Source organism: Coptis chinensis, unplaced genomic scaffold (assembly GCF_015680905.1).
Source record: "Coptis chinensis isolate HL-2020 unplaced genomic scaffold, ASM1568090v1 utg912_pilon_pilon, whole genome shotgun sequence".
NCBI lineage: Eukaryota > Viridiplantae > Streptophyta > Magnoliopsida > Ranunculales > Ranunculaceae > Coptis > Coptis chinensis.
The window spans coordinates 255,644-277,057 of record NW_028238191.1 but is presented as its reverse complement, the minus strand read 5'-3'; the positions used below and the strand labels follow the sequence as shown (position 1 = coordinate 277,057).

At 36.4% G+C, this 21,414-nt stretch overlaps 2 protein-coding genes and 2 long non-coding RNA genes across 5 annotated transcripts; 1 reads left to right on the top strand and 3 right to left on the bottom strand.

Moving 5' to 3' along the window:
* Positions 1-3,488: 3,488 nt before the first annotated feature.
* On the bottom strand, positions 3,489-5,005 carry LOC147472714 (aspartic proteinase nepenthesin-1-like). Its single transcript, XM_086588367.1, has one exon. The coding sequence runs from the start codon at positions 4,887-4,889 to the stop codon at positions 3,489-3,491; it is 1,401 nt and encodes a 466-aa protein (XP_086444493.1). The 5' UTR covers positions 4,890-5,005.
* Positions 5,006-9,762: 4,757 nt separating this feature from the next.
* Positions 9,763-12,621, bottom strand: LOC147472713 (uncharacterized). Of its 2 annotated transcripts, none has more exons than XR_015210718.1 (5): positions 12,447-12,621; positions 12,217-12,339; positions 11,715-11,928; positions 11,417-11,561; positions 9,763-11,244 (listed from the first exon to the last, which is right to left on the bottom strand). It is a non-coding gene; the product is annotated as an uncharacterized LOC147472713 (long non-coding RNA). The 2 variants fall into 2 exon arrangements; XR_015210717.1 differs by having other exon boundaries at positions 12,217-12,304.
* A 376-nt stretch (positions 12,622-12,997) lies between these two features.
* On the top strand, positions 12,998-13,611 carry LOC147472712 (uncharacterized). Its single transcript, XR_015210710.1, has 2 exons — positions 12,998-13,264; positions 13,340-13,611. It is a non-coding gene; the product is annotated as an uncharacterized LOC147472712 (long non-coding RNA).
* A 1,596-nt stretch (positions 13,612-15,207) lies between these two features.
* LOC147472711 (putative xyloglucan glycosyltransferase 6) lies at positions 15,208-20,736 on the bottom strand. The gene is made up of 5 exons (XM_086588344.1): positions 19,858-20,736; positions 18,369-18,677; positions 17,079-17,369; positions 16,877-16,990; positions 15,208-16,294 (listed from the first exon to the last, which is right to left on the bottom strand). Exons 1-5 carry the CDS (start codon positions 19,894-19,896, stop codon positions 15,656-15,658), a joined length of 1,392 nt encoding a protein of 463 aa, XP_086444470.1. The 5' UTR covers positions 19,897-20,736; the 3' UTR covers positions 15,208-15,655.
* Between the last annotated feature and the right edge of the window lie 678 nt (positions 20,737-21,414).

The window sequence follows — 21,414 nt, the reverse complement described above, 5'->3', positions numbered from 1 at the left end:
AAAAGACTGTGATGTGTTGAGGGAAAAATCACGTGTATCCCATGAAAGAGATTATTGTGTTAGGGCAAAGGATGTCTTGTATTCAAAGAGTCGAAGGCCATAGTTATCAAATCGTATATTGTCTAGAGTATCGCACCGTATCGTGTATCATATGATATTCGTAAAATAAACTTTATATAATATTATGTGTTTGTGTATGTGTATCATATGGGGGCGCTTGGGCTCCTAGGTTTGTGCTTCTGGTGTTGTTCCATTATGTTTGCACAACCTTTGCAATGGTGGTTTTACCCTTCGATTGTATCAAGAAAAGGAGGCAGCAAAACTTGAATATCAAATTGACGACCATACAGGTAATGCGCTTGATATATAAAGAGACACAAAGTAAGTTGGTTCATATCTCTTTGTAAGAATTGTGAAATAGGCGTTCCTGCACTGTTTATTTAACTTGTTTACGCGTTATCATTTTGCTATCATCTCACCCCCTCCCCCAGGTAATTCATGGTGATTCTTGTACCTGTTTTGTAGAGGTGGCAGCAAATTGTTTTTGGGTTGGCACTTCGCAGCAGATTGTTTCCGAGAGTGATGCAGTTCATGTCCTTTTATTGAAAGAAGTAAATGTCCTTTAAGGTCATATTGATTACCATCTAGCATCTCACACTTTGTAATATTTGTAGGTTTTTTGTGTATACTGGAATTAGCTTAGGATTTTTGTTCCGTTATTTATGAGAGATGGTTGGTAATGTAGCATCAAGCATCTCACACTGTAATAATTGTAGATTTTTGTATATGTGGATGATGGAATTAGCTTGGGATTTTTGTTTTGTTATATTTGATAGATGGTCGGTAATATAGTTCAAGAATTTTGACTTGTTATTTTTATTTTTTCAAGGATGTGGGCTAACACCAATGTCTTTAACATGAGTTAGGTCTATCTGTATAATTGTCTACCAAGCTTAGGCCTAGGGTAGCCCACAAGGAAGTGTGCCATGGATAAGCCCCATAGGACACTAAACCCAAATGATATCCCATGTTAGATGGGTACTGTAATAGAATTTACAGCGTATTGGGAGATAAAAGATGTGTTCTATCTAGTATAGTACAAAATATTCCGATATATCGTGATATTTGGGGATATCTATCCAGATTTTAGAGAAAGATATATAAATATCATGATATATTCAGAGATATATACGACTGCAAATATCGGCACTAGTTCGACGATATTTGCAATCTTTATGATATTTTATGATATTTAGAGATATTTGGCGATATTTTGTATATATAACAATTTTATTTAATATTTACTATTATATTTCAAATAATTATAAATAATGTATTATGATATATCAAGAAATATCCACAATATTTACTATATTTATCGATATTTTGGATATATCCACGATATTTGCATGTGAAATAATATCAAATATCTCCAAAGAAGAGGATATATCTACGATACATATCCAGAAATTGAATATCGATAAATACCCATATCCTGATATTTTGTACTATGCTATTTAGTAAGTTAAAAGAGTAGATGTTAATGTAATGTACACAAACCAATAGTAGTCAAATCTAGGACTACGGGCCTAAGGCCCCTTAGTCTTCACACCACGTACGACCCAAAATAACATAAAACCACCGTGAGAAACTCTTTTTCCATTCTGGTTCTCCCTAATACTTAATAACTCTTGATTGTATTTGAACTTCCTACATGAAAGAATAAGTTGAATTTAGCCACATCTTTTTATTACTTCTTCTTTCTTACTATATTGATATTGACTGGTTTTCTTACTTGCATGTTGCATTCAACTATTTGTTTTTCTACTTGGCAGAATGTCTTTTTTTAGACCTTTGCTGATGCTGCCTAACAAGGCAGCAACAAACGCTGCCCGCAATTTCTCCACTCATCTCCTCAGACAACAACGCATTAATACTGCTTTTACTACGAGGAATCATCATTCTCAATTTCCTTGGAAGATGCAGAAGCGCTTTTTTATGAGTGGGGAAAATTTTGATGCTTATTCGTACTCCTTATTAGGCAGGCCCTCGGCTGTAAAGAAGATTTCGTCACTCGTGTTTGGAGGATGTGTAGTCTGGAAATGGAGGCGACGGAAAAGGGGACGGGGAAAGCCTCTCCCAGCTTTTCATCCTCGAGGGGACTTCAAGCTTGCACCACTAATCGTGGAGGATTCCTACTTTATCTCCTTGCTCTATTCATTTTTGGAGTGCATAGTTATGCTAGCTAGAGCTATGTACCTCTCTATTCTGTTTACGCCAGCAATAGCAATGGCGCCGTTTACAAATTAACCCATCTCTAATTCTATTATGATAGAACTATAATCAACCCAAACATAATTCATGGAGATCCAGTTTGGGAGATGGAATGAGAGATGGAGGAGGTGGAGTAGATCTAGCCTAGCATCCTCAAGGTGGAGAGAGCCCCCATATTTGATAAGTCTCTTCTTTTTATAGTCTTCTGCATAACTCTTCCTCTTCCTGCGTCTTCCTCTCAAGACTTGGCTATGAATGCCATTAATATCTTTAATGTGTGTCATCAATTCCGTCTTATCCTCTTGTTTGATCTTCTTGATCTTATGCCCTTTGAATGTAACTGTCATCTGTCATTAATATAATAGAGCTAGTATGAACGACCTACGAAGTAGCGACTTGAGTAGGTATATTTCTTATAAGCCAGCGTAAGTCGCTGATGGTGTAGAACACTAGTTGAGATTCATGTTCTGGAGGAGATCGCTTGATAATGGAATGTGATGGAATCGTGTCATATATTCATTAGATATGAATATAAGGTACTTACAATCCCTCTCCTCATGAAAGAGATTGCAAGTTTGAATTCTATATAGTGTTGGTTGAAATTTCTTTCTTGTGTAATTATGTGATTGGCCTTTGGGCGAGGTGAGCCTTCGGGCTAAAGACAGGATGCTACTACGATAGGTGGATCAAGCAGCAAAAACAAAGTTTCATGGACAAGATGGAAGTGGTGGAGTCTAAAAACAATCCATTCATCACGACACACAAAGAATTCCCATTTCATTGTCTTATTAGCCAATTACAAAATAAAGATGCAATAAAATGTATTTTAACCTTTGAAAAATTCCCTATCATCCCACCTGTTTATTTGTTTCATTGGAATATAGGAATTTATATATGCACATATATGCTTCTCTTCCACGGCCACCACCATTCAAATTTGATAAGAGTTTATTATTGTCGCAACCACTATATGACTGGACAAGCTAGGACACTACCGGCCTATTTTCTCAAATTCTAATTTGATAGCAAAATCTTCTAGAAATAGATGAATTGGAAAACAAAGAGTGTCGTTATAAATTATTGACAAAATTATAAAGACATTTTTTTATAATTCGTTATAAATTATTGACAAAATTATAAAGACGTTTTTTTTATAATTGCCGGGAACTATATTTGAGATTGAAGGATCCAGGGTTTTACAACCACTGATCAGATCATGAAGCTAGCTTACAATCCTCCCTAGCGAAGGCCAAGAAATTGTACTCAGTATTATATATAAACCTTCGGTTGGTTTGCATATGGTTTCCAATGAGAACAGAAAAAAAATCATGATCGTGGGGACCAACTGCTAAGCAGAAACCGTCTACAAGGGTCAGAAATAACTGGTTAGGATCAATTTCAAAATCCGTCAGATGAAAATGGAACGTCATGGACGGATATGAAATTTCTTCTTGATTCGGATTTATATAACATAAATCAAACAATCCCTGGCCCAGAGGTAGTTGCGCCACATTAAAATCCCTGAAGTATGTTTGCATTGCAGCTCGAACAATGTCATATTCTTTTCGCTGAATCACTGTCCACGGGGATCCAGTATCGAGAAAGCACCCACCTTTGCCATCTGGCGTACGTGCAAAAGCTCTTGCCTCAATTGGGAGTCGAACTCCTTCAAAGGAAATTCCCTCCAGAGTCACATAGTAATGTGATCCATGTGGATCTAGTGGAGTGGTATGTATTGTTTGGCCACCTTGGAAACGTACGTCATTGCCCATACGCAAGAACGTACTAATTTTTTGAATTCCACCTTCATTATACCATGGCCGTAGACAGTATGAGAAATCAGAAAGCTGTAATTGGTTTGGAAATGATGTTGGTCCCCTTCCTAATCCAAGAATCCCAGCTATCTCATTCTGCATTGGATCCGCGAGCTCAAAATCAAAATTGCTTTGTTTGAAGCCACAACCAAATCTCAACTGATCAAAAGCTTCAACACCCCCATCATTTGAATTGAATGTGAACTTTTCGAAACCAAGACCACCCTCTGTTATGGCACCATTCCCATACTCCAAAGTATAAGTGCATTTACCTTCTTCGCAAATACCAAATTCACATTGACCCTCACTATCACAAAGAGACTCACTAAAAGTTGTTGATTTCCTATAAGGAAACAACGGTGGCTTTTGATAAAAACAGGGATTGCATCCTTCGCACTGAGTCCATGTGACTGAACTACCAGTGTCAACAAGAAAATAGTATGACTCAAAATATGGGTAAGGCTCAACCTTAGTTGTACCAATGCCCACCAATGCTAAGTAAAAGACGCCTTGTAGTGTTACCGGTGCATGTATAACGCCATTAGGATCTATAGTCTGGTTTGGTGTCGCTGCTGTCCTTGTCATTGCTGCTACCAAAGCCATCTGTTCCAAGCGCACCTTCGACTGCTGGTTAAGTCTAACAATTCTTTGTTCCATGGTGAGATTACCAGGATAGAGCGGCGACTCTATTGAATCCCTGTGGATTAGCTTAATAGTGAGCCCATCACGTCCTGCAAAGACCCAGTCTAGTAGTAGTAACAAGAGAAAGCATGAAAGAAGATACTGAGACAAACTCCTCATACTTCTTTGTTATAGTTCTGAATTGCATTTGTCAGGCATTGAGCAACGATATATATATATAAATTTGTAACTCAAGGCACGACGATTATGTAATGATTTGTTACTATAGATATCAAAACAGATGGAAGGATAAAGGATTGTTAACAATTGTTCCTATCTTCAAGTTGATACTCTAAATGAATCAAAACAAAAGGCTTTTCTACCATTTCGAGGGTTTTAATATCTTCACTTTCTACAAGAGAAAGATTTCTCAAAAGTCGTCATTAATACTATGAAAACTATTTGACTGTCGAATGGGATTTTCCACTTTTGACCAATATGGTAAAATTTGGTTAAACTGTTAAAGTGCCTGGGTGTACAGTAACTAGTTTTTAAACTAATAATAACTAGTAAACGGGCACGTGCGTTGCACGTGCTAGGAAAGAAAAATTGGGAAAAAATAAATGAATGCATGTATATTTTACCATCAACTCTTTTTTTTGTTGGTTTAAATAAGTAGGTAGCTTGGACAGAGAAAGAATTTGTAGCTAGCTTAAAAAAGCAATTTTTATTTATTTATTTTATTTTTATTTAAAAACGATCACATTTGGAAACAATTAGAAAAAATGCATTGGACAGTGGACACTGTTAATATTTGGAGTGAATATGTGGAGTGAATTGAATGTGTAAATAATTGCTTTCCGGAATATGGTTATGGAGCAAGATTACAATTTAAAAGCTTTCAATATAATGTGGATCTTATTTCATGTGTATGGAGCGAGATTGAATGATTCAAATGTTGGAGTGTTGATTTTTTTCAAACCATATGTATGGAGTAGCTAGTTGTATCGCTGAATTCTTACATTGGTTATTGGTCTCCATTCTGAAAATGTTATTAGCACCCAACGCCACATGCAAAACTTTGGAAGGTTTTGGGCTTCAACTTGATTAACATAATGCAATGGAATGTTGGTTCTTTGAGAGTCAAATTAAGTGTAATGATTGAGTAGTTAGGAGCAGGTGCAGAGTGCATGGTGAAAGAGTGCAGAGGCATTATAAACGTGATCCATTGTGCATAAGCACTATGCTATGCCTAGATGATTATAGAAACACTTTGTCAAGCGGCAACAATTTGATTATAGAGACATCCTTATTATAGACGGGTGTGCTGGGAAAAATGGTAGTGTTCTTCGTAAAGAAAAAAAAATTGTTGGACTGGTATTAAAAACTCTAATATTGCTTCCAATAGACGAAACTTCTGTATGTTAGACGTGCGATGTTGAATAAAAACCTTGTCTAAAAATGCCTTAAAACGAGGTTTTCTTCTATACGTTGGTTTCCTATCATTTAGTACACTGGAGTCAAAATAAAGAGTCTCCATGTTCAACAAAATTTTCACCATAGATATAACTTGACTATCGTTTGATTCCATGACTGAAGAAAATTTAAGGCAACAGAAAACAGTAGTATAAAAAGTAAGTTTATTTATAATAGTGCAAAAAATAAACAAACTACATCACACTTACATATGCAAGAAGGAAATAATGAGATTGGAACCTAAGCGTATTGGCAAAAAAAAAAATTTGATGCACTTTCTAAACCCTAAACCCTAAGTTTTACTGATAAATGCACGGGTTTTGTATCAGTGCAGTGAGAAACGCATTGTTTTTTTATAGCTAATGTGAAAATATGAATTTACCCTAAGTAAAACTTATTTAAAAATATATCAGTATATATCAGCAAAAGTGCAATGTGATTGACATATATTATTATGGATTTTAAGAGGAAAAACTAACAACCTGACAGAATGAAATTGTGCAAAGGAGCACTTAATTCGTTGGTTAGTAAGTTGCTTATGACTTGTTACATATGATTGGTGCAGTAAGACATTTAGACCAATAGGTACCAAAATTCTTCGAAATGGTTTCATTTAATAATAAGTAATTACTTCAAACATGTATAGTGTTAAAATATATCAATAACGTTTCAGTATAAATCTAACATTTAGGCCTCAAAGTATTCCAAGTATTCAAAAAAAATATGAACATTGAAACGCATATCATGTCTCGGACAATTTTGCGTTCAGCAGTGCTGGTGAACATGCATCCTCTCTCACTTAATATCTTCATCAGAGAGTCTGTTAGATCTTGTCATGCAAGGTCAAGACGAAGGATGGCATGGGACCGCGTGACAAACTCCATCACCAAAACCCATACTTTAATATATATATATATATTTATCTTAGTTCCCAAACGTAATGACAGAAGGTCAAATACGGTTGTGTTAAATCCTAAAAGCACCGACCTGTTCTCTCCGACTCTCCTTGTTCTTTGACTGTCTTCTTTTCCTTTTCCCTACTAAATCCTCTTCTTTTCTTGCTTAGTGAAGATCTCTTCATCTTTTTTCGCCTATTCGAGATTCTCGAGTCATCACACGATCAGACTCATAATACTTTAGTTGAGACTCAATGTGGGAGGAGGTGGCACACGGCATGTCAACATGACACTCATAATGGGATTCCCTCTCTCCATACACTGAAGCCGCATACACCCACACCAATGTATGTTTGTGGAACAATAGTTAAAGACTTATGTTTGTGGAACAAAATTTGTATCAAGAAACTATAAATTCTATTCTGATGTCCATCCAAGATGATATCTTCTATTACAATTAAACTTACAACTTCTATTTTATCTGGTTTATTTGGGGTTTTCTTTTGCTTGGAGCTTAAGAAACTCATGTTTTTTAGGCCTTTAGAGCTTCCATTTTCAGTAGCTGTTTTCGAGTTTAAATCGATTCTACCTCTATGGTTTTTATCATTCAATATTCAATAGAAAGGAACAACATCCACTCTAATCGTAGCAAATTGGCTATGAAAAAAAGTACATACACCAAAAGACCCAAAAAAAAACACACATTGAATAAACATGTACGCAAATATGTTAGCCAAAGCCCCAGACAATGGATTACACATAGTACACACTGGGCTTGTGATCGGGTTCCAGTTTTAAAGTGCCACAGTATAATATATAATCAACATATGCGGTTGCGCGTTCACCCATACGAAGGACCCGGTTTTCTCCTCATCTTCACTGACCTTTTCTTCTAGTTCCGAATGCTGAGGCCTGAACTTGAACCCAACAAACACATACAACAAACATGTTGTGAATTCCCCAAGCATAACACTGAGCCAGAGGTAGCGAGGCGTGGGTGGTAATGCCTCAAATCCAACGATAATTGAAAGCAGAATACAATTGTAGAGCGCAAATACCATGTAGAGTAAGCAGAACTGTCTGAGCTTACAGGAACTTTTCCCTATAGCCGTAATGGTTCAGAAAGCAACACTCGTTTGATGGCCGAGCCTCATAATCAGCTTCAAATGTGCCAAACAGACACAAAGCACAACCTAGTCAAATTATTTTATGAAGCCAATTTCACCTTGCACGAAACAATCTCATAGTCTCATAATTGTACGCACAAACTTACAGTATGCCTCCAGTTTAATCCTTCTATTCTAGACCTCTAGTATCATCACCCAAAAGTTTTACCGACTTTGCTAGTCAACACCTGTCTTTGGTTATGCCTGTCAATTAATTGAAGAATGTTTAATATGTGTTACAATGTTTCGCAAAGGCAGGAGCACTCACTTATTTACACCATCATTCCTTATCATGATTCACTCAATACAGGTATTGTAAAATTGTTAGTAATGCTGCATTTGCAACTCTTCTGGTCCTGGTTAAGTTTTCTGGAGAACTGTGGCCTTGCTTCTCTTCTTCAAGGATTTGAGTTTCCTATTGGTGGTGTGGTAAATAACATTGATAACTATAATGCATAGTTTTATTGTTGTGCTTCAGGGAAAATGGCCACCTCTACACACTCTAGCTGCATCAGGAGAGTTCTATCTTGTGGATGCATTGCTGAAACACGCTATTGATATAAATGCAGTTGATAAGGTATATTTTCTTATCACTTGATGATAAGGTTTTGTTTTGTAGACCACTATTTAGCAAAATTCATCTGTAGAACTCCAAGATTATGTTGGTCATTGACTCATTGCATTACATCATTTATCATTAGCTTTGGTTTTGAGTTTTGCGGTTGATAAACCAATTTCCTTTCCAAGATGGTTTGACTGCATTCCACAAAGCAATATTATGCAGAAAGCAAGCTGTTACCAACTACCTTTTGCGAGAATTAGCAAATCCTTTTATCCGTGATAGAGTAAGCCCGAACTTTCGAAAGACCACTATTATTTTCCAGTAGTAGTTTTCAGTGACGCTGTCATTTTCCTTATTTCCTTGCATTTCAATACTAATCACTGATGGTTATTATTGCGGCTTATAAAAAGAAGAAATATAAGAAGGAACCAAAGTTACGATTGAAAACTGCTGATCAAATAATGAATTAGCATTATGTAATAAAAAAAAAAGAGAAAAAAAAAGAATAGCAGTCAAATCTAAAACTTTCCTACCTGATTCAGGAATGCTCATGCATAATGCATAATTGTGTCTTTGTAGTGGTTGTGGTAGATTCCTCTGAGGCTTCTTCAATTTGTGTTTATATTGTTCTTTGAGAACATAGAAAAGATCAATATGTCAGATAGACTCTTTTGAAATGATTTTTATCCATTCAGTGACTAATATATTGAGAACAATATGCCTTTTAAAGGGGCAGTTGGGGAAACAAATGTATACACTTTGGGGTTTCTCAGGCACTGCTTAAGATGCTCTGACATAGGAAGATATTATATCTGGATTACCAAACAAATACCACAATGTTCTCTTTCACCCTTTCACCCTTTCAAAAATTGTAAACAAACATATATTTATGTCCACTGACAATGATCTCCAACTACAAACTAAGTGGGATTTGACAGCAAAACAGAAATATAGATAGGAAAACATCAACAGTTTATTTGAACTCACAGTTTTCCTGACAGCATAAGCATAAAGTAATTTTAAATATAAAGATACACATTACTAAATATAAAAGCAAATTCGACAGACGCTTGATTCTAGACGGAAAATAAAAGTAGCAAGGGCATACCATCTCCATAAAAGAAACCCAATACACAGATGTACCAAGTCATTCAGCTGCCGTCAGCATTCCTTCGCGGTTTTTAATGATTGCAACTACATCCATATTCCAGACAAATATATGAACTTCCTCTAGTGGCCCTTCTGCAACCGACATCATGTTGTACGGTGGTTGCTTGATGTTAATTCTGCTCAGTAAGAACCCAGTCCCAATTCAAAATTCTGTATCTGATACTGACCAATAGAGACTGATTGGCTTCAATTACCAATGTACTGATTTCAATGTATTCTGATTCGCTCTTTACCTTTTTCTCTTAGTAAAATGCTACTTAATCCGAGTCTCTCCATCAGTATATTATCAATTGTATCATGCATGAGAAACCAATATGAACACCACAGATTGGCATCGCTTTCAATAGAGCTTCTCCATTAACCTATAGCGGAACAAATTTACAGAATACCATTGTTGTAGATCGTGAAAGAAGCTTTATGCCGACTCGCGTGAAAGTATATAAATCCATATACAGAAGCAGTGATGTTTCATGTAATTTTTCCAAATCACGTTTACTGATTCAAAGCAGGTTAAGGGCTGAATCCAAACATGTAACCCCTGACAAAACCATAAGGATCTATTGGATGATCCAAACAGATACTTCATAATCCAAATGTAGATATACGCTAAGGAAAGTGAACATATGGGGCAAAAAAGGAGCCTACGACTGCATCATCGAGCCAGAAGGAAAAGCAACTTCCAGGTACTATCAACAAAGGACACAACCGAAAAAGCGAAAGTAGAGTAAAATATATAACTGTTTAAGCAACGAGCATCCGTAACAGGGCCAAATTTGATAACATTGTCCATAACCAAATCAGTGTAAGACATCTGAATTTGGCAAGCCAGAACAAAGATTAGCAGAAGGACATCCCATATTTTAAGGTAGGGTTTCATGTGAGACCAACCAACGAAGATGAGAACCATCATTGTGACCGGAGGTGCTGTACTCAGAAACAGTGTAGCAGCTAAGCAATATGAGGATGACGAACATTGGGAGCAGCCAGTGAGAGAGATATTATGTTCATTGACAATTTCCAACAGCAAGCTAATTGCTTTAAAGATCAGAACAAAAAAACATAGAGACATGAATCCTACACACTCGGGATTCATATTTGTGTAGAAAATAGGCCCACAGAAAAGCCAAAGAGACATAAAGTAATAAGATGCAGAATGGAATTTTCTAATGCAACATCTTCTCCATATCAGCCCAGTTGGTAACAATCCCATGCTCAATTGGGTATTTCAACATAAGGATACCTCTTTTAGACTGGGCTTCATCTTTCTGCCCCATTGCAAAGAGAAGAGAACCATAAGTGCATGAGAGTTGCATCATAAACACACTTAAGTGGAATCAATCGAACATAAACATGGAACTATGAAACATTCATATGATCATGAACGAAAACAAAACAAACATACAATCCATTATCTAAAAGCACTTTAATGAAACTTACTTTGTGCCATTTTTCCGAAAGCTTGTTGCTACTTGCAAGAAAATGCAAGGTTAAACCTCCTGGATGTGATGGATTCATTCATTCGTATCCAATAAAATTTCTTCTTTCCTTAAGAGCTGCTATCGAGCATGTTCCGTCATTCTTCCTATTATTTATGTTAACGAAACTATTTTCAGGGAATATTAGAAAAAAGAAAAGAAACCGACTATGAACATAAAGGTAATATTTGGCTCCTTGTTAAAATCTAGACACGAATGTTGTGCACTGTTTAACGTAGTTGTGGTTGTCGTAGATGTACCATCCTTATAAACAACGGTATGAGAATCTACAGAAACTGCAGGTGCCGAGTTATTAGAACGTGGCAAACTTGGTGTGGTCCTTTTCCTCAAAAACTGATCGCACACACAATTACTCTGCCTTTTGTTGAGTTTCAAAGGAAGCTTGACTTCCTGGCCTCCTCCCTTGTAACATAGACCATTGTTGCTTGAAGCAATCTGGATTCAGAGCAAATACTGAAACAGAAATATCAAATGATAAAATTGACAATGCTGAACAAAAAAGAATAAATTTAAACGATAAAAAAGAAATATCAAATGGAACTAAGGAAACCACCATTATTTAAAGGGATAAAAAGTCGGAGTATAGACTAAATTAAGCAAATCATTTGTACAACCCCATATAAATCAGGAAATGAGACGAACCAGTCCAAAACTCTAATTCAATTGCAAAATGGAAAAACGAAATCAGACCAAGCACTCCAAAACTTTAATGTAACTGCAAAATGAAAAAAAAAAACTAACCATTTTGACCAATACCCTTGACAATACACGATATATGTTTTCAAGTTTCGCGCTTTCACCGCTCCAACTCCTTTCCCTTCCTTCAAAACTGGAAGGAAGCAAGAGAAACAAAAAGTTTCGTACCTTTGAAATTTAAACGATAAGAACGAAACGAAAACCCTACATATGCATTTTAAAATTGGTTGCAGTAAGTTTCGGTGGAAATAAGATAGAAAAAAGAAAACCATTACCAGCGATCGAAAAAAATTCGGCGTGTATTTATCGAGTTTTGGTGGGAAGAAAGTAGAATGAGAACATAAGGAATTTCGATTTTAATGTTAATTTGGGAATGGGAGTGTGGGGGTATTGGTCAGGAACGAAGACGACGAACCGTTTTCTTTTGTCTCAATTGGGAAACCGCGAAACGGTGTTTCTGTTTTCTACGTTGAGTTTTATAGTCTTGGGAAATAATGTAAATTACCGACTTACCCTTTCTGCGGAGAACAAAAAATAAGTGGCCGTCTAACTTTCCGGTACCCTTTCCATTAAAAACTTTGATGTAAAACCGAAAATACGGGAACTAATTGAGAAATCTGGTATCCGCTTTATATATAAGATTACCGACTTACCCTTTCTGCGGAGAACAAAAAATAAGTGGCCGTCTAACTTTCCGGTACCCTTTCCATTAAAAACTTTGATGTAAAACCGAAAATACGGGAACTAATTGAGAAATCTGGTATCCGCTTTATATATAAGATAAGATAAAGTATAATATGTTTCAAACACTTGTCTTCTGTGTGTTTCACTTCCAACTAATAACAACCTTAAAACTTATCATTATCATTATTATTACCTTAAAACCTTAAAAAAACAAACAAGTCACCGCTCAAAACCTTATTATTTCCAAACACTTAAAAAGAAAAATTGCCCATTCCTATTTTTTCCACACTAGAACCTGTGTACGGAGAAGGATCACAACAAGAAGAAGCTCAATTACGTTTCAACATTTTAAAAACCAAATTCCTCGAAAATTTCGGTCACCAACCTGATCTTTTCGCCAGATCTCCAGGTACATTTTTTTTTCGATATTTTATTGAAATTTTGATGATGGTGTTGTTGACTTGTTGGTTTAATGTGTGTTTAGGGAGAGTGAATTTGATTGGAGAGCATATTGATTATGAGGGGTATTCTGTATTGCCAATGGCAATAAGGCAAGATACGATTATCGCGATTCGGAAACATGGTGTTGAGGAAAAGCCTTTGAGAGTGTACAGCTACTTAAATAAAGTTCATGTATCCTTTTAAATTGCACTTTGGTCAATTACAACTTAATCAAACTGAGAAAGCATTTGTGGATTATGAAATATAAAGGAGATGTTGTCATTCACAATGTAAGAAAGCTAAACCGATGGAAAATGTGCTTAAATTTTCTATTAGTCATTTGCGATAAATGCAGATGCCGAACAGGTCATGATTTAACCAAAAAATGTTTTAATTGTATAACAAATAAGACCCAATTCTCAAAAACTATAACTGGATAATTGGTGTTTGATACTTTGATAGTGGGAAAAGATTTAGAGAATTGGGTCTTATTGTATAACAAATAAGACCCAATTCTGCGCACCATACATCTCGCGCACTGAAGAAGTGCTCTTAACTAATATGTTGTTTCTTAACTGATTTAAAGTTGAATTAATGACATATATTTAGAAATATTTTTGCTGAACTTATTTAGCCATGATCCTTCGTTCAATAGAATGTTGAAATACATTGATGAGAGTCAAAGGCACATAGGGAAGAGACACTTCGTTGGCTGATACTAGTATAAAATATTATGTGATACAATTGTGAACATGAGAAAAAGATGCTTGACCACATTTGTTTGCCAGAGCACCCACCTTGTTCTTGTTATTATGCAATTCCCTCTGCATGTTAATAAATCTTTTCAACCAAACTATTGGTTATATTGTTTGTATTGAAGTTTTGATAGGCAATTTTTTTTCCTGTCATTTTTACAGTGTACTTTAATGTATACCTATAATTTGTCTTAAATAACTGATTAGGACTAACTCCATAAGCTGATCAAGAACTGGTGACTTTCCTTTGTTGTCCTTGGGAATATGAAAGTGCAAGGAGTAACTCATACTTTCATCTCGCCTTTTAATACGAATTTGGCAAACGCTATTGGGAATATGAAAGAGCATATCAATCGCTTCATCATGTCGAGGAATAGGAAACAACAAGGAATAGTATTAGTGTATTATAGTTTAAGAGCTCTACAATCAATGCAGAATTGCAGATACGCCATCCTTTATTGTTAGGCATCTCTAATGGGGTGTAAAATTACACCTCCACCTAAACTCCACGTAGGTGCCATTAAGATTTTACACTTCGAATTGTATACTATTATATAGCTTATAAATATCCACACTCTATACTTTCCAATAGAGAAGTGTAAAAAAAAATATATTTTAAACTCAGATATCACTTTAGGTCCCTCTTTAATTTAAACTGGGACATCACTTAAAGTGACGTCCGAGTTAAAAAAATTATTTAGAATTAGAAAGGAACATTACTCCAAGTGACGTCCAAAAATTATTTCACTCAGATGTCAATTCGAGTGTTGCCCGGACTTTTTATTAACTAATAGCGAGAGAGAGAATTCCCCACCCTCTCTATTAGCTAATACACTATTACCTACGGTATAACATCTCCATTGGAGAGAGTTTTTTTATATTTGGGGTGTAAAATTTCCACTCTATACGGTTTACACCCCCCATTGGTGATGCCTTTAGAAGTTTTTACCACTGTTTCACTAGTAGTAGGGGGATAATTGATTATTCTCCTTCAATGTCACTGGGCGTGTTCACTCGCTCAGGGAAACGGAAACTATTTAGATAATGGCTGAGTACTTCAGTGGTAAAAAGTAAAACTTAATCTTTGCACTGGGGGTATAGATGAAATAAAAAAAGTAAGAAGATATCTTTGTACTGTGTACTAACAACAGAAAACTGAACGGAAGTGATCAATACTCATTGACAGAACTGAACGGAAGGGGCACTTTTACACTGATCAATATGTGATTGATTTAATAAAAGTAAGTACATACACATAACACATGACACATACACAAACAAATAAATTCAGAAAATTTTCTGTCCTGTGTCCAAGCCTTACATTTTATACAGTTTACAAATTTCATCTGGCAGTTCAGAAACAAATGTATACATTTGCAGACACTTGATGCTTGGTCACGTAGTAAGGTTTTACACCTGACGATGCAACCAAGAGTCACAACTCACAACTTCAGATGAGCTACAACTGTGGCTTTGGTTATTTGAACTTTGGCATACAATCGTTACAGTCAATGTGACCTTTCATCCCGAGCTTAAATTTTCATTCGAGTGCCACTTGAACAAGCAACTTTAAAAGAAAGCCACAACGGAAGCTGAAAATTATGTCAACTCACCTGCTCCCCTATCAAATCGAGACCAACAACTAGGAATGTGATCCCTTGGAACAGCAAGAAGTAGAAGTGAATTCCCTGTGCAGACAACAAGCTTCTAGCAGCAGCAGTTAACAGTATAAATGCAAGAGCAAGTTCCTTCCTATACAAATGGTTTCGTTTCTTCTTCCCAGATTTCTTGGTCATTTCTAGCTTGTTGAGCTCGTCAAGACCAGACTCTGATGAAGCCCTATGGAGCACTGTGTTTTGCACTTGTGGATCAGCTTCCTTTTCTGCAAAGGCAACTAAATCTGCTTCTGATGACCTTCCCAATTTTTTAGTAACTATCCATTCGTAGGAGCTACCAAATTTGAACAACCCTGATATCATAGCATTGAATTTGGTGACGGACATTGTGTTCTCAAATAGAAGATAAGGAACTATGAAGGGAAATGATCTCGGTGCTGGAAGAATATTCAAGATGGACATTATTCCGGGTACATAACACACTACCCAAGCTGGTAAATGAGCTTCTGGCAGGAACATGGTGAGAGGCAGAATGATGCAGAAAAGAGTGAACGAATAGAAAGGCAGGATAAGTTTCCGCAAGAGGAAAAAAAGGCATATCAAATTCATCTTCTTTGGAAAACTTACCTGAAAAGGCAAGAAACAAATGTCAGCTGAAGAAAGGATATAAACCAACTTTAAATGAAATACAGAAACAAAGTTTCTGAATGGCCAGAATGGACTTAGTCAGTTTATGCAGTGCACACATTTAAGGTGGAATACTATACAGGGTACACGATAACTCATGACATGAATTCCTTGTGGGGGTAATCTTAATTAACCCTAGTATTTTAAATCTTCTAGTCTTCAAGTCTTCTTGATGTATCTCGGAAATTGATACTTCCAGTATATGTTTTGACAATTCCAGTAGATGCAATTATACAAGCGTGCTTCCCTCAGTGTGTCTGTCTTTTGTATGTAGAATCGCATGTTTCCCTTACATATACTGGAATGATCAAAACACACCACTGGATATATCGAATACATCAATCATATGTTTATGCATGCATATATATGTGCTTAAATAAATATAAAGAACTTAAGTTGGAAAACTTGGAATGGCAGTATATGCACTCCCCAAAAATAAGATTTGTAAACTGTAGAGGACATAAATATTCTACGAACTTCCACAAGATGATAATAATGGGAGGAAGATGACATCCTCCTCACCTTTGACTGAAGGATGTCAAAGAAGCACAAACGGAATAACTGCATTGGACCTGAATGCCAGCGATGTTGCTGTTTCTTGTACGCCTCATAGGACTCGGGGAGCTCACAAAGGCACTGCATATGAGAAAGGGAAGAAAGCTCGTGAGAATCCCGGCTATTTTATATCTGAAAAAGCTAATAAGGCTTAAATCAATTAACAAACCTTTACATCATTCAGATATATGAACTTCCATCCACCAAGGTGAGCACGGACGGCAATGTCCATGTCTTCAACGGTTGTTCTTTCCAACCATCCTCCAGATTCCTCAAGAGCTTTGATCCTCCAAACACCGGCAGTTCCATTGAAACCAAAGAAATTGATGAATACACCATTTACTTGTTGTTCAACCTCAAAGTGGAATGATAAATTTATATTCTGCAACCGCGTAAGCAGGTTCTCATCCTTGTTTACAAAAACCCATCTGGCCTGGACCAATGCTAGATCGTCGTTGGCCTTCAGAAATAGTAGAAAGAAAATAAATTTTAACTGTTTTTTAAAAAAAAGAAGCTATAACCAGTATTACCTTTTAGTTTCTCTTCCTTAAAACTATGTTCTTATATGTGGATCATGTCACCAGCAGCATATGTAGCTTGCATCATATAATACATATATATTTACTGATCCTAAACATTTTTTATCCTCATTTGAGATAGATGGATTTTATTCTCTGTAAAAAACAAAAGAACCTATCCAATGAAAACTATAAGATATCAGATGCAATGGAGGTCACTAAAATAGCCGATTGAAGTTGTGGCCTGACACTTCTGTTATGCATAAAATGTCAACCATGTGAGTCACTGAAACCAGATGCAATGTTCCAAGAGAAAAAAATACAGATGAAATGGAGGTAATGAAGTACTGATACAATGTGGGTGCTACACTGCTACCATGTCAAAACAAAATACTCTACCATAAAAAAATATATATATATCTGGCGGTGCAGTTTACATGTATATATATATATATATATATATATATATACATGTAAACTGCACCGCCAGACCTTGGTTTACACCACCCATTTAGCTTGGGCCACAAATTGGCCCATGGGTCTGGGTTTATATCCTGAAAGGACCCTGGTACTAGTAAAGGCGAGACCACACTTGATTAAGCCATGATGACTTGTCTCTTGTCCCATGTAGGAATATTTTAACCCATATTCTTAACAAAAATATTACATGTGTATCCTCTGTCGCATTTAAAGGTCGTGATAGTTAACTATACCAAATCGCCTCTAAACTGTCTATATATCCATGAGTATGCGCTTATACATACATCCATCTAAATAAGCTTCAAACAGACTGGCATATTCAAATATGAGTATTCACACGAAGTTAGGGAAATCCAAAGTTTCCATTTTCAAATTCCAATAAAGTATGAATCATTGAAGAGGACAAACTAGAATGTGAGAAGTTAGAACATTTAGAAACTGGCAAAATAGCAGTGTCATACCTTGAAATGGGGAACAGTTTTCTTCAAGAAGTCTGGTCCAGGTTGGAAATCAGCATCAAATATTGCCACAAACTCGTAGTCCTTAACGTACTCACAGCTCATAGCAGATTTTAGGTTCCCTGCCTTGTAGCCTGTGCGAATAAGACGATGTCTGTACAAAATTCGCACACCCTTCTGCTGCCACTTCTGTACTTCAGTCTTGATGATGTGTTGCACATCCATATCATCAGAATCATCTAGAACTTGTACAAGCATTCTCTCCCTTGGCCAGTCTTGGATGCACACTGCTGCAATTGATTGCTGGTAAACCTGTATACCACCCAAAATATCAGTTTCTTATCACCACAACTTCAACCCAATAAATAAACCATTAACAACAACATGTAGTCACTAAAACTAGCAGACCTATTCATAATAACTAAACCAGCAGTGATGAAGCTAAGTACTTGTTCATTCAGAACCCAATGCATATAACTCTTCAAAGATAGTACACATAAACTCCCACACAGGTTAATTGACCGCTTACTTGTTGAAACATTTTATGAAAAATTAAAATGTATAATGATATTTAACTACAATGAAAAATGAATGGAAGGTGACCCAGACGCCAGCACACTTTACTAAACTGTTTTTATTTATATTTTCACAGCTGGGCTAACTTACTAATTGAATGGATTTTTATGCATAATCTGGAGTTACGCCATCCAATAAACATTGTGGCAATACTATTATAAGGATTCACTAAGCTGCTAGATATGCTCCACACACTAATTTCGTAGAATATCAGGCCATATTCAAGAGAAACATTCTCCTTCAAGAGCTTCCTGATAGAGCTAGAGTTCAACTATAAGTGAATGATAACTACTCACTTAAGGTTTTAGGAAGGAAAAAAAAAAGTGTCTTGTGTCTGGAAGGGAAACTAGTGGTACTAGAAGTGACACCATCCAGTGGTGTATGTTAACGGTACGTGTATAATAAGTACTCTAAATCCATCTCTAAGGTGTAGTGCTTAGTTGGGATGTTCTTGGTGTCAACAATCTTATTGGAGGAAGGGATAAGGAGCATTGATTTGTTACATAATGTAAGGCCATCTGAAGCGGGATGGGATTACCTTTGGAGGGTGTCGTATACAGTAGGAGTTTTCAGCAGATATAATCATCTGGTGTTTGGCCAAAGGTTTCAACGTGGTAAAGCTCTCATGTTATTGCAAGGTCTTTTTTACATGCATGTTTTGTCGGAACTCATAAACCTGCATAATCTTATTGATCTGCATTCCTCAGTGGCATGTTCAAATTGTTCAATCTCTACAAGTTTTTGGCGGATGGCCTTTTCTTACCTCTAACAGGTGCCATGTTTACTGTCTTACACAAATACGATTTACATTGAACATTTACACTTGTCAATGAGTAATCATGAACAAAACACAAGTATACAACCCAATATTAAACAAAACATCAAGTAAGAAATTACGAGACCTACATGTTCTTACCTCCCTCTCATTGCACATTGGTATCTGTATAAGCACCATTGGGTAGTCCTCAACATTCCCACTCTCAACATCCTTATCAAGTTCCACCACAGGAACCGGCTTAATCCTTCGAAATTTAATCCAAAAACACCCAAGTAACAAAACTATCCGATCCACAGATTGAATCAAGAACAAAACAATACAAACATTTCGTAATAATCTGCAACGGTGGGGCTAAATAATTGGCGCGAATAAATAACCAATTCGCGTAAACCAGCTCAACTAATCCCAACACATCAGAAGAATGCAATGTAGGTGGACTAAAATGCCATCCTTTAAAATAAGCCAACAGCTCAAATAACAACAACAATATAACTAGTCCTAAAAAAAGTTTAATAATTCGATACAGTCTATACTCAGACCATGAAACTGAACCATCTGGATCAGAATTGGATGAATAAATTCTCCTTTTCGCTGTCCGTAAAATCGACAGTAGCCCATTTGAGGCCCAAGATAGGAAATGTGTACACTGTTGGAATTTTAATAAACAGACCCAAGACAATTGCCTGGCATTTCGTGTTCTGTGTTCTTTCCCTACAGAATGGTCTTGGTCATTAGTGTTGATTTGAGTATGGATCTCGAGGTTGGAGTTGTGGGATGAAGTTGGGTCTAGAAATAATTCATTGTTTTTAGCTCTTTCTTTGTTCCACCATTCTTGGAATTCATAGTTTGGTGGAGCCATTAAAAGTGTACGTTAAAAAAAGTGTTGCAAAAAAGAGGCTTTATCTCAAACTTGTGTTTGTGTTTGTGTTCGTGTTATAAGTTAGAAATGATTATGAGTGTGTGTTTGTTTTTGTGTTTTGTTTTGTCAGTTTGTGAGTGTGTTTGTGTTTTTCTTTTTGATCCGGCGTTTGAGGAAGGAGATGGATCAGGGTCAGGGTCAGGTCAGGGCATGGGTCAGGGTTTAACCCCAATAGTGACAACATTTTTTAACTAGTACCCCACTATAAATACATCTATATACGGCTGTCAACTTGAACATAATTCATCTATGTCTAAGTCCCGTCTAAACTAGTATACTGAGCGGAGCTGCGGGGGGGGGGGGAGAGAGAGTTGGGTGATGCGGGGGAGAGAGAGAGATGGGTGAAGGAGAAAAGGTATTGGGGGCGAAGAAAAAATGAGAGAAAAATTGAGGACAGACAGATAGAAACCAACTAACTTGGTTTTTGTCCGCATACCCCCCCTTCTGCTAAGATCGTTTTGCTCCGCTCACTTGATTATATTTACATTTAGAAGGTCCAAGTCTCGGTCTAGATTTCGTTGGACATGATCGGATTCAGGTTTGACCTAACCTAGGTCCAATAAGGTTACATGAAAATAGTGTATTTTTTTATTATTTTTCTAAAAAAAATTGAAATAGAGTGTAGTAAGAGTGTAAGACTCAAACTCAAGCCTTATATATGTGGCACTACAACACTAATCCATCAAGTCTCTTGACATTTTATGTATACTTGTAGTTACAAATTTAATAGTACTTATTTGAAAAACTAAAAAAATAACCTTAATTTTCGGGCCGGA